The sequence below is a fragment of the Ursus americanus genome, chromosome 30, assembly GCF_024610735.1.
Source record: "Ursus americanus isolate L20-20 chromosome 30, mUrsAme1.1.p, whole genome shotgun sequence".
NCBI classification, from domain to species: Eukaryota; Metazoa; Chordata; class Mammalia; order Carnivora; family Ursidae; genus Ursus; species Ursus americanus.
This window is the reverse complement of record NC_142156.1, coordinates 24664941-24677964: the sequence shown is the minus strand read 5'-3', so window position 1 is coordinate 24677964 and position 13024 is coordinate 24664941. Positions and strand designations below refer to the sequence as shown.

General features: G+C 52.1%; 1 protein-coding gene across 18 annotated transcripts in view; it reads right to left on the bottom strand.

Moving 5' to 3' along the window:
- Positions 1-13024, bottom strand: part of EP400 (E1A binding protein p400) — a 104889-nt gene that overhangs the window by 71900 nt on the left and 19965 nt on the right. For 12 of the 18 annotated variants that reach the window (XM_045814675.2, XM_045814674.2, XM_045814672.2 and 9 more), the window contains 5 exons: positions 7324-7414; positions 5861-5968; positions 4986-5371; positions 2407-2697; positions 1489-1674 (listed from right to left, as the gene is read on the bottom strand). In XM_045814675.2, coding sequence (XP_045670631.2) covers positions 1489-1674; positions 2407-2697; positions 4986-5371; positions 5861-5968; positions 7324-7414 — 1062 coding nt within the window. The remainder of the gene's footprint in view (positions 1-1488; positions 1675-2406; positions 2698-4985; positions 5372-5860; positions 5969-7323; positions 7415-13024) is intronic. The other 6 variants (XM_045814679.2, XM_045814685.2, XM_045814686.2 and 3 more) reach the window with 3 other exon arrangements.

Genomic DNA, 13024 nt, shown 5'->3' with positions numbered 1-13024 from the left:
ACCGAGCTCCTCACGACAAGAACACAGATTCGCAGCGAGACGCGCCTTCGTCTGCTCTGAGAGCGCACGAGACATGCCCACACCAGCAAAAACCACTGCCAACACCCTGCTTGACTGTCTACAAAGTGTTACTTTATCAAATACACTTATTTTTCTCCAAAAAGTATACCACGTTGTGTTACAATCTTCCTCCTCATTTGACACGTGATTAACACCTTCTCATCAGAGTAACACTCTCCATAGACATCACTCACTCTGCATGAATGCGGAAAGATGCATTTAACTGCTAGGCACGAAAACTGTCGTTTTCAAAGCTTTTCCTTTAAATCCCAAACCGTCTTCCAGATCCGTGCTGTTATAGCCTACCAGCAGTCCTCAAAAAGGTGCTGAGAAGGAACTTGGAAACAGACACACTGTGAGCCTGAGCATGCCCAGCTGCGGGCCCCCACGTAGGGGGAGAAGCTCGCTGGGGGCCCATCGGACACTGTGGACGGACCCCCTTCCACAGACGCCTCGGGGCCTCATCCTGGCACAAAGCCTCCTGCTCAGGGTCTACAGTCTCTCGCAGGAGAGGGGCAGCACTCGCTGCGGTCCACCCAGTGTCCACAGCTCGGGACCACCCTCCTTCATGAGAAGAGCGTGCCCAGCAGCAATCGGGTTGTCCCGGATTCCATGACTCTGATTTAAGAACCCTGACACTCAGACTCCACTGCTTCCAAAGCTCCTGTACGCTCTCTGCCCAGCCTCTGTAGGAAAAGCAGAGGTCAGGGGAGGGAGGTGGACAGCAGGACACACGAGACCGCGCCCCAGGCCTGAGAGCACGGGAAATGAAAGGACAGCAGCTCTGCCCTTAAGAACAAACGGTGGTGCAGTAACGTGAGAGAAGCAGGGCCCAGAGCCATTTACATGTGCATGAGGACAGCTGCCTCGTACTCTGAGACCTAAGGTTTCTGGAACGCTGACCCTTTCCACATGCCCAGCCATGGCAGTGCCATCTGGGAGAGGCTCCCCAGGACTGGGTGTCTGCTTTGGGACCAGTTAGAAGGAAACCAATCCTCAGCCAGAACTGGGGGGATGTGGGACAGAAGACCAGGTAGTGAAGGTCAATGCGCAGCCTGAAGGCCCAGGACGGGCCCCCACACTGCCCAGCAGCCGAACAGCCTCTCTGCCCCCTCCTAACCCTGAGCCTCCTCAGCTCCCACATCACCAGGGTGTGGGTCTGGGGGCCGCAGGCATTCCAACCACCAGGAGAGTCTGGCAGGAAGAACTGAAATGCCATACTGGGGCTGCAGCCAGGCGGACGGGTCTGCCCCCGCGGTCCAGCCGGGGCTCGCGAGTGCACCACGGCAGCACAGCTACTCCCTGGACAGTGCCGCGGCACTCTTCACGTCTAAAAGCCAAAGCCCCTGGAAGGGGTCCGGATACTCCCACGTACGGCAGCGCGAGCAAGCGCTCGCCTGAGAACCGCCACTGACGTGCCTTGCTTACCTTCCTGGCCGCAGCCACCTTCCACCTCCTCTCCTGGGCGAAGTCTGCGGCCATCCACTGCATCTCCTCCAGCACGTAGTCCCAGTGCGACTTGGGGCGCGGGGCCTCCTGCAGCTTGGGCAACCGCCTGAGGGACCACAGGCCTTCTTTCCTCAAATCTGCTATCCGCTGATGGATCTGGTTTTCCTGCAAGGAGCACAGGGGTAGGGGCGTGTCCCCCACGTCATTATTAAGTGCATCCCACTAATTTAGACCCCAAATTCATGAAGCCTCACTAACAAAGACAGGACTGGACACAAAGGTCGAAAGTTGCCCTAGAGGTCAGCAGGCACGCCACCCTCCCCAGAAGCAGGGGAAGCAACGGCCGTGCCCCGTCTCCAAAACACAGACAGACACACAGGCCAATGTTCACACCAGAGCACTTCCACGGGGAACGACACATGCCTGGCCCTTGCTCCAAAACCACAGGGAAGGGGAGGGACAGATCACCTACGACTGGCCACACGCTATCACTGAGTGAACACCGACAACAGGGAATGCGGGGGCTGTGACATCCTGCCAATCCCGGTATGTTTAATTGCCCTCGTGAAGTTTAAACAACCGCTCAGTCGCCACAAACGGCAAGCGCTAACTAGGTACCAGGCCACGGCCACGCTGGCCTCCCCTGCTGCCTGCAACGAGTGCCGCCTGTGGTATCAGCACAGAAAGGACGCTCCCCCGACAAGCCCCCTTCCACCAGGGCAGGTGAAGCTTCCAGTCATAACCCTGGTTTCTAACTGATCAGAAACCATGTCTGACTGTCCTCACCCTCGAGCGCTCGGTTTTAAACAACTGCATCCTTTGCAGAAATTGAAATCAAATGAGCTTCACAAACGAGAACACACCTGACAACCTTCTTGGCGTTCTCAGCGTGCTTACCAGTGCTATCTGTTCTGCCAGCTTATCCTGAGAGCTGTCTTGGGGCGGGGCGGCATTCTGAGCTGGGCTCTGTGGTTTTGGGGGCGCTGACACGGCTGCCCCTGGGGACCGGGAGGTGACCGGAGACAGTGACTTATTGGCTGCCGAGGAGGGTCTATTCCCTGCAGAGACCCGTGCCGGAGATGGGCCCGAGCCGCTGGCAGGAGCTATGGACGAGGTAGAAGAGGCCGCTGGCGGGGGCCGCTGACCAGGTTGGGCAGGGTCCACGGGTGGTCTTGTCGACGCCACCGTCTGGCAGGCAGAAAACAGGCCAGCAGTGAACAGGTGCACCCCTCGAGCAGCCCCCCTCGTGCAGCCACACGGCAGAGACCCTGTCGCCCACAGAGGTGAGCACAGGGGAGCCCCTCCCGCGGTGGTGCAGAGGAGTCAGGCGCACACAGCACACGAATACCCGTCCAACCGTGCCCACAAGGGTAACGCATCCCTTCACTCCACAAAGCCGCGCCAGGAGCACATCACAGACTCGGCTTTCGTATGTCGTCTTATCCCATGGGAGACTTTTCTTTTTTTTTTTTTTTTTTTTTTTAAAGATTTTATTTATTTATTCGACAGAGAGACAGCAGCGAGAGAGGGAACACAAGCAGGGGGAGTGGGAGAGGAAGAAGCAGGCTCATAGCAGAGGAGCCTGATGTGGGGCTCGATCCCAGAACGCCGGGATCACGCCCTGAGCCGAAGGCAGACGCTTAACCGCTGTGCCACCCAGGCGCCCCCCATGGGAGACTTTTCTTCTGTTTTTTTTTTTTTTTTGCTTTCTGTAGTTGTTTCTCCTGTTTAAATTATTTTTTAGAATTTGTAATTGTATAAGCTTCTTCTTAACTGAAAAATACCAAATACTCATCTTGTACCTTTTCTTTGAAAAGTGAGTACCAGTTCCATGCCCCTCTCCCGGCAGGCAGTCTGTACCTCAGAGTGTGTCAAACTAGAGGAACCCCTCCCACCCTGATGAAGACAAAGCTGAACTCCTCAAGGAATTCTGGGGGGAAGCAGAGAGCAGGGAAGGCAAGATGCTACCCACAACCTAAGAGGCACGTCTATAACCTGGAACCCGGGGAAGACGCTGACGGAAACACTCTCTGTACCCAGGCAGGGTGCGGTCCCTGTCTCCATCTCACCTAGCCTCTCCCCAGTGCGGCCGGCCGCACGCTCTTGGAGAGAAAGCTCTAGTGGCACCTGGCCACGGCCCTCGTCTCCGGGCTCCGGGGCTGCTTGGCATCAACAGCAGAGCTCAGTGACTGTGGCAGAAACCGCATGGCCCACAGGCCTGATGTGTTTTCACGTCCCCTCTTTGTGACCCTTCACAGGAAAAGTCTGTCAGCCCTACCCAATCTAGGAGGGACAGGTTTCCACGGGTTTTGTAAAGAGCTGATCCTTCCAACAACAAGGTCAGGTAAAGGAATCCAAGCAAAACCCTGGTGCTGCCTGAAGTCAGCCGTGTGGCTCAATGAGACCAAGTACTGGAAGAGACTCGTTTCCATAAAAATTTAACAAAAGCGGTGGTGGGCCCCGGGTACGCACAGAGCATCCACGCGGACCTGCACAAAAGGATCCAGTATCTGTCAAGGTGCAGCTCACAGCTCCTCCAGACACTGGCCGAGTGATCCTGCCAAGACCCTCTCAGGTCTTTTTAGGATAAAATGGGGATAATAAAGATTCCATATCCTAGGATTGCCAGGTAGAGAAAATAAAACAATGCCAATAAAGTCGCCCCACAGCACCCAATGCCCAGCTGGTGGTGAACGCAAAGCAAATAAGACTGCTGTTACCCCGTCACCATACAAGGTCAAACCACACTGTCAATCTCAAATAACCATAAAGCACTTGAACGGAAAGTCCATGTTCATGAGGGAAGCAGCAAGACAGAGGGGCAGCCTCCCCAGGCTACTTAATCGTACAGGCTAAGACACTTCTCTGAGAACACCATCTCCGTCTCTCTGGGCCCCCCGTGGTTCACACTCACTTTCAGGGACTCACTGCTCCTTAGGAACGGCGAGCAGCTCCCTGCACACTTTTCAAGAAAAGTGTCTGGGCAACAGCGATCAGTAGGGAGGAGGGGAATCATACTACAAACCCAGGGAACTAAGGCCTCACACCTTCGCAGAGTGCAGAGCACCCAGAAGGGGAAGGCGCCTGTGGGGGGCGCCCAGCAGGCGGCTGGGCGTGGGTAAGCCTCACTAGTGGCTGGCAGTAGCCATGCAGCCTAGAGAGAAGCCCCCGCACTCACACTGCCCCCCTCGCGCACTGGTGGGAGGGAGCCTGCCACCCGCCCTGCATCACTGGACACATCAGCCGGGACAACGGCCATGACACCCTCTGCACGGCCGCCGAACCACAAGCAGCAAGTAATCCCGTGCTGTGCTGGTGTAAATGTGTACATTTCTGCAGTGTAACTGCAGCTACAGAGCTGCATAAAAGAATGCCGAGTGACCTGCTGGTAGGAGGGAGGGCGGTGCCACGCCACGCAGCGCACACCTCGGCTTTCGTTCCGTTTCTAACCAACAGGACAGACGCCCACCGAGTACCTGCGGCTGGGACGGGAGCTGGGCGGCCTGCATCTGAGCCTTCCCAGGCATCGGGGCGTGCAGGGCCTGCGGCACGGGCTGCGGCGGCGGCGCGGGCAGCTGGCTGGGCGGGGGCACGGGGACAGGGGCGTTTGGCTGCTGCGTCTTCGCCGGCACCTGCAGCTGTGCGTGAGGCTCCGCCACCTGCGGCTGCTGAGAAAAGTGCAGTGCTGGCGGGAGGGGCGCGCTGGGGAGGCCGGCCGGGGGCAGCCTGCCGGGGAGCTGCGGCGGCGGGGTGTGCAGGCTGGCGGCGTTCTGCACCGGAGGCCCCGTGGACGGGTCGTACTGCTGCTGGCTTTGCTTCTGTCCGGCGAGCTGAGCGGCCTGAGGGGCAGGAGGCATTCCTCCTGCAAGACAGGAACAGCCCCAGCAGCGCTGAGTTTGGAGCCCGGAGCATCGTACACGCGGCACAGTTCACATCCCGGTGCTTGTCACAGACCCGTTACTCAGAGCCATCACACACTCCAACGCGGAAACTTCTATTACGTTACCTCTAACGTTAGAAACGAGCACACAAAAAAGGACAGAAAGGCGCTTGACCCCTGCAAGCTAGCATCAAGCAGAACAGGTATGGTAACCAGTGCCCCAACTGCAGCAGCAACCGAGGAGCACGCAGGCGCGCGGAGGAGAGGAGCCCGAGGACAGGAGGGGCGTGGCTCCCTCGGGGAGAGCGCACGCCTGCACAGGCTCTCTCGCGGGCCGTATCCCAGCCCCAGAAACCACCCTGACTGCGCTGCCGCAACCGCACGGGTCTCGGCCGGGTGCTGGGCTGCGAGGCCTCTCTGTGCACAAGCTCGTTCTGAGCTAGAAGAGCCAGTGCTGGCGCTGGGCCTTACCTTGAGCTGTCGGCATTAGCTGCTGAAGAGGAACCCCTGCATTCGCCCCCGGGTGCTGGAAAACTGCCCCCTGGTGGCCCACTTCAAGCCGAGGCCGCTTAGACTGCTCTAGAATAATTTTCAGAAAAGGTGCAGTTTGATGTAAAAACAAAACCACAGAAGTAGCAGAAAAAACATGTGCCAGTGTTTTTATAGTCTTTGAACATGGAGGCCCTTCCATATGTGAACCAAAATCCAGGAGGTTGATAAACATCATTTCTTTCCATTAAATTTTCACGAGGGTAAGCAGCAGCCTCGTACAAAAGCAAAGGCGAGTGACACCCCAGGAGACCGCGGTGTCTGCAGCACGTGTGCAGGAGAGAGGCTGGCAGGGCCACCATGTGGAAAAGCTCTTCCAAGCTCCCGTGAGAAGTGCCAGCAAAACCAGACACACAGAATGGGCAAAGCGCGTAGATGGCTGAGCAGAGGGCGTCACAACACAGCAAGCTACCGAGCAAGCGCACCACAACTGAAGAGCTGCACAGCACGACAGACAACGTGTGTTCCCCCAGCATCAACCAAGACCAGAGGAGTGATCATGCTTCATCCACAGGCCAAAACGTGAGAGCACCAGAAACCGCAGATGGGACTGAAGAAGGGCTGGCCCTTCTGTGGGGCCACATGCGTCCCCCATGCGCTCTGACCGAGCACTTCCATTTCTAGGAGCTTCTCCCTGAGATACAGTGACAAATATGTCAAAAAAAAAAAAAAAAAAAACCACCTGGGACTGGATGTTCAATCCCATGTTCACTGTAAGAGAAAAAGGTGGTAATAAACAGGAACGCTACCAACGGTGCGATGAGGGAAAGAGCCCCAGGCGCTCGAGGAATGCACAGCTGTCAGAAAGAGTGTGGTCCTGAGCGGGCAAGGCGGCCTAGGAAATTACTGCTGGCGACAGAACAGTGCACAGGGAGTGCACTCCCATTTCCTCAGAGTGACTGCGTGTAACAACGCGAGCGTGCGGGCAGGAGGCCCGGCACGCGCACCGACGTCAGCAGCAGCTACCTCTGTGGCTGGGGCACAGGGAGGGAAACCAAAGCAGAGGGAGACTCGCTTCACACCTTCCTCAACTGCCAAATCTTTCACATAAAATGTGTGTTTTTATAATTTGGAAGAAAATTTTCGGTTTAAAAAAAACGAGCGACAACTTGAAAAATAAGGCATTTTATCCTCAATCGTATCATGAGGACTAAGAGCCCGCCAGTGCACAGAAAACTGAAACGGAACACACCAAACTCAATGGGCAAACTTCTAACTTCAGTACACACATACACAGCCACACAGACGTTCTCTTCAGCTGAAAACCAGCACGAAAAAATTTAACTCTCAAAGCAGAAAGTCAGCAAAACCAAGCACGTCAGCGTTCATGTGGCCACTACGCTTATGTCCCCTCAAGCCACTCGGGCCGGTACTCCAGGACGTACCTGCCGGGGTCCCCGCCTGCTGCCTCTTAAAGGGGTCCGTCTCTCCCACACTTCCGGCCCCTGCCACAAGGGCCCCTGCAAGAGCTTGCTGCTGAAAGAGAAAAGGAAAACATGAGACTCTGGTCATGTAGGTGCCATACAAGAATGGGTACGAGCTAAACTATCGTAGTTATTCCACACACTGGCCTCCCTACTCTCTAACCAGAGAAATGTTACCTGTCCAATGCATGTAATGTATGCTTATATATAATAAGGAACTTAAAGTTCTAACTTACCTCTGGAGGGGAAAAAAGGACTTGTGAAAGATCTTATTCTGGTTTTAAATGGAGTTTCCTATCAGTACAGATCTACACTCCCTCAGAAACGAACAGAGATGGCAAAGGACTGGCCAGTGTCAGGAAACCAGTCCTCAATCCGACAGCTGAGCCTCCCTGTCAGTCACACTGCCTGTCATCACTTATCCCCCAAAACACAAAAGCTGAGTAAGAAAAAGAAAGGTTGAGGGGCGCCTGGGTGGCGCAGTCGTTAAGCGTCTGCCTTCGGCTCAGGGCGTGATCCCGGCGTTATGGGATCGAGCCCCACATCAGGCTCCTCCACTAGGAGCCTGCTTCTTCCTCTCCCACTCCCCTGCTGTGTTCCCTCTCCTGCTGGCTATCTCTCTGTCAAATAAATAAATAAATCTTTAAAAAAAAAAAAAAAAAGGAAAAGGAAAAGAAAGGTTGAAAATTTCTTCCTCCTGGAAAATGACACTAAAACCCCACTTGACAGACAACAATCTGATAAACTTGGGTCTTCACAACGGCATTGTTGCAAGTGAGCACCCTACAGAGCTGGGGAGCGCTGAGTAACATGTAACCAGGTAATGGGAACTGCTGACATGGAAAGCTTCTGGCACAGACAGGAAGTGGCCGAGTCGGGGTGCCCCACGCTTTCATATTTCTGCACCATCCTCGAAGGGTTGCTACGCGCTAAGGATGACGTTTACCAAGCACTAGTTGCTAACTGTTTTCATGGTTCAACTCTGTCCACTATACTTAACCAACCATTTTAAATGCCAGAGTTACACACGCCTACATAAGGCAAGTGCCCCAGGGTGGGCACCACTCCGCCAGCACCAGCCACGCCGCAGGTCAGGGCCTCCCATGGGGACAGGTGCAGTGGCTGACTTAGGGGGAAAGTAAGCACCCCTATCTATGTTTAGTGAAGATGGGGGGAGGAAGCAAGAGAGGGAGGGGAAAGGAGGGAAGAAAGAAAAGAATGACTTGAAAAACACACAGTATGTAAAATGTGAGCAGTGGTTATCCATCCATGGGGACAGGATTATAGGTAAGTTATAATTTGTGTGCATGCGCTTTTCTAAATCTTCCAAACATCCTACAATGAACACATATTTTTATAATCAAAAATAGGCTTTTTTTTAAATAAAAGAAACTGATAAAGGGTTCTGTGTCCAGTAACGGCCAAGTGATCCTATCAGACTGCACATGCTCCAGACAGATATGAACTCTGGAGGATGGGACTGGACGCCTGCAACAAAGGAATGGAACGAGGAGAGGTTTACAGAGGTTCACGGCATTTGGCATGAGGGCAAGCCCCAGCCTGTGCTGCGTGGACCAGCCCAGAACCAGACACACAGAGCCTCACTGGCTTGAAGACCACTAGGACAGAAAGCACGAACCCACAGCAGAAGGAAGGGGAATCATCCCAGGAGACGACTGCACACAGGGAGGCCCCAAGTTCTCTCCCTACTCTCTGGCTGCCTCCTAAAGCAGAACACACAAAGACTCCAAGCACAGGCCAACACAACCACACCGGGATTTCAGGGGCCCTAACTCGGGAGAGTTAAAATTCAATCACATTAACTATGAAAGCAGAAATGATCAAAACTCTTAAGAAGACCGTACCAGAAACCAGAGTCTCTACAACCTCTCGTTCATGACATCCAAAATCTCTCCCAAACACAGAGACAAAGGAGAACATGAGCCGTACTCAGAGTACAGTTCACGGACACAAACCCCATGCAACGCAAATGCCGGACTTAGCAGTAAAGATCTTACAGTGGCTTTAAGAAGTATGCCCAAGGACATAAAGAAAACATACTGCAATGAAGAACAAGAGAAAATCGTGACCCAAAAGAAGAAACTATTAAGAAAGAGAACCAAATGGAGATACGGAACTGAAGAATACACTATCTGGAATACAAGTTCACGGGAAGCAGAGGTCTGTGAACTGAAAGCACAGTGCCCAGAGGAGGAGGAGCACACTCGGCATCCGTCCATGGAGCCGGGCCATCAGGGCGACGGCGCACCACGTATGGGTGGGAAGACCACAAGAGCCAGGCCGAGCCCAGAGGACGCATGCTCACACTGCCCGGTCACCCCCTCAAAGGTCTGCAACCCCCAAAGGGGGATGGAAAGTCTTCCTGAAGACGGTGCTGGGGGACCAGGCATCCACATGAAAAGGTCGAAACAATGGACGTCACTGAAATAAACGACGTGTGCTCATCGGACAAGGGAAGGTGGGGCCAGCCTCTCTTCTCCAGGCTTCCCCGCTGCCCCCGACTTCTGCCTTCAGAATGATGCTGCCTTCTCTTATACTGCCTTCCCGAGTGTTCTACTGGGAAAGATACTGCAGTCTTTAAAATACAAACTTGAGGGCGCCTGGGTGGCTCAGGCAGTGAAGCGTCTGCCTTCGGCTCAGGTCGTGATCCCGGGGTCCTGGGATCGAGTCCCGCATCGGGCTCCCTGCTCTGCCCTCTGCCCCTCCCCTGCTCGTGCACGCGCATGCTCACTCTCTCTCTCTCGCAAAAATAAACAATCTTAAAAAAAAATACAAACTTGATTTCAATTAGCAATCATTTATTAGAACTCTTTAAAAAAAAAAAAACAAAGAAAATAGAGATTCTCTGGTGGGAACTGAATTGAGTGCCCATTTTAAGAGAGCATCAAAACAGACTATCCATAGAAGATAGTGTAATTTACAGGGAGTCTAGAAGCCACACCAGTAGAAAGAACAGTTGAGAGAACTGGAGGTGTAGCTCACAGAAGACAGTGTGCCGCCTGAACGAGGGACAAAGCTAAATTATTCTGGACAAAGAGATTAAGAGCAGTCCTGACAGCTGGTGGTTAACCAGGGGTAAATTTCTGCCCAATTTAAATAAACCAAACCACCGAGCAACTATAAACTAACTGGGCCTGTGGTCTGCAAGGCTGGGTGTCCAGTCAGAGTGGGGTCAGAAGGACTTGCAAGTGGGGAGAGCTCTGCAGTGGATGGCTCACCATGTCTCAGCTCGAGGTTCTACCAGCGGTCTCCCCGGGCTCCCCTTTGAGCAGGGAAACTGAGGACAGCACAAAGAGAGAAAGCACTCGTGCTGACAGCATGCCTATTACACCTGAGCTGCCAACCTCTGTCCAGTCTATACCTACGAGCTTGCAACTGCACACATAAAATATGGACACAAACATAAGAATAAGAGAGCAATAGTAGGGGCATCTGGGTGGCTCAGTCAGCTAAACATCTGCCTTCAGCTCAGGTCATGATCCCAGGGTCCTGGGATAGAACCTGATGTCAGGCTCCCTGCTCAGCGGGGAGTCTGCTTCTCCCTCTCCTTCGGACCCTCCCCCGTGCTTGTGCGCACTCTCTCTTGCAAATAAATAAATTCTTAAAAAAAAAAAAAAAAAAAGATACTTAGACTTCCTGATTCACTAATGCCGGTCCTGTGAGTTTTTTCTAAATAAAAAAGATACAACCTAAAATTAGAAAAAGAGTTTACTGAATTGCATTTCCTCAAAATGACGGCATATTAGGAGCTGCCAGAATGAGAATTATTAAAAGTGAATAAAACCTAAGGAGTATTTGTTAAATGAAATAACATTTTTAGGGGCGCCTGGGTGGCTCAGCTGTTGAGCGTCTGCCTTCAGCTCAGGCCGTGATCCCAGCGTTCTGGGATCGAGCCCCGCATCAGGCTCCTCCACTAGGAGCCTGCTTCTTCCTCTCCCACTCCCCCTGCCTGTGTTCCCTCTCTCGCTGGCTGTCTCTGTCAAATAAATAAATGAAATCTTTAAAAATAATAATAACATTTTTAAAAAGTATAAATACACTCAGTCGACTGACACAGATGTAATATAAAAACTATGAAGGGCACCGGCCGGCTGCCGGCTCAGTCTGTGGAGCACGTGACTCTTGATCTCAGGTCTGTAAGTTCAGGCCCCACACTCAGTGTGGAGAGCACTTAAAAACTAAACAAACCAAGCAAACAAAAATCTCTGTGTTAGAAGAATGGAATCATGGTAACTATTCATTTTCTCTAACACAGAGCCACAAAGCACTACCTACAATGGTTTTTCTTATAAATAAACACACATACATATGTGTGTATCCATACGCACATTACTTACATAGGACACCTGCACTCAAAAGTACTCCCTCAAAGTCTTCTGGGAAGCAGACAGAAATTAATACAGATGTAATACAGAAAATTCTGAATTTACTTCTAGCGTTTCATTAGTCAATACAGATTGGTCAATTTAAAAATTCTACAATTGGTTTTAAATAAAACTCACACTGAGATGTTCTTTTCAAAGAAAACAAGGGACATGTTTTCATTTCAACTCTTTTTCTGACTGACTCCATTCTCCTATTTCCTGAGAAACCCATCAGTATTTGCGTCAAAGATCTGTAATTCAAACTGGAGACTCCTTGGTCTTCTTCTTTTAGCCTCTTAAACATTTGACTATGACATACAACATACATACAAAAGAAATTATAAAACATATGTATGAGATTTTATATGCACAGTAAAACTATTGCAATTTACATAGTGGAATAGAGCTGCTCACTGAACACACTGTTCAACCTTTCCGTTTGAAATTCTTCATAATAAAATGTGGAGAAGGAACGTAGAAAAATAAATACACACAGTTTAAAAGAGTGATAATAAAGCAATCACCCGCAGGGGCACTTGGGTGGCTCAGTCAGTTAAGTGTCCAATTCTTGATTTCAGCTCAGGATCGTGGGATCGAGCCCCACGTCAGGCTCCACACTCAGCAGGGAGTCTGCTGGAGATTCTCTCTCTCCCTCTGCCCCTTCCACTTGTACTCTCTCTCTTTCTCAAATAATTTTTAAAAATAAAAATAAAAATAAAGTAACTGCCCGTGTACTCATCCCAAGGCTCAGGAAACAGACTGCTGCTTATGCCTCACAGACCCTGGGCACCGTGAAGGCGCCCACTACCTGAGCTGTGTGTAACACCTCGTGATGCTGTCAACTACAGACTCACCTCCACGCGGTTCTCCTCTGGCTTGCTTCCCACAGAACTCCCATAAGCCCTTCTGTTCCGCAGGTGTGGCCGAGCCCACACACAGCCACTCGTGTTGGCGCTGTGGCCACCCCTTCGCTGCTGATGGCTCTCATCGACACTCCTCTGTACGAATGTGCATGATCCACTGATCTGCTCCCCTGCCAGTGGCCATTCAGTTCTTTCCAACTGGACACTATTACAACCAGTGCCACTAAGAACACTATTATACCCGGTTTCTGGCAGAGATACTCAAAAATTTCTTACAGCACACTGTCGAGACAAAGGGTCTGCCCGTGCTCACCTCTTCCAGGTCAGGCAAAATGTTTCCAAACGTCTCCACGCTATCCTCCCATCAAAAATAGATGAGAATCCCACTGACCTACATCAGCAGATTCTGCCCAG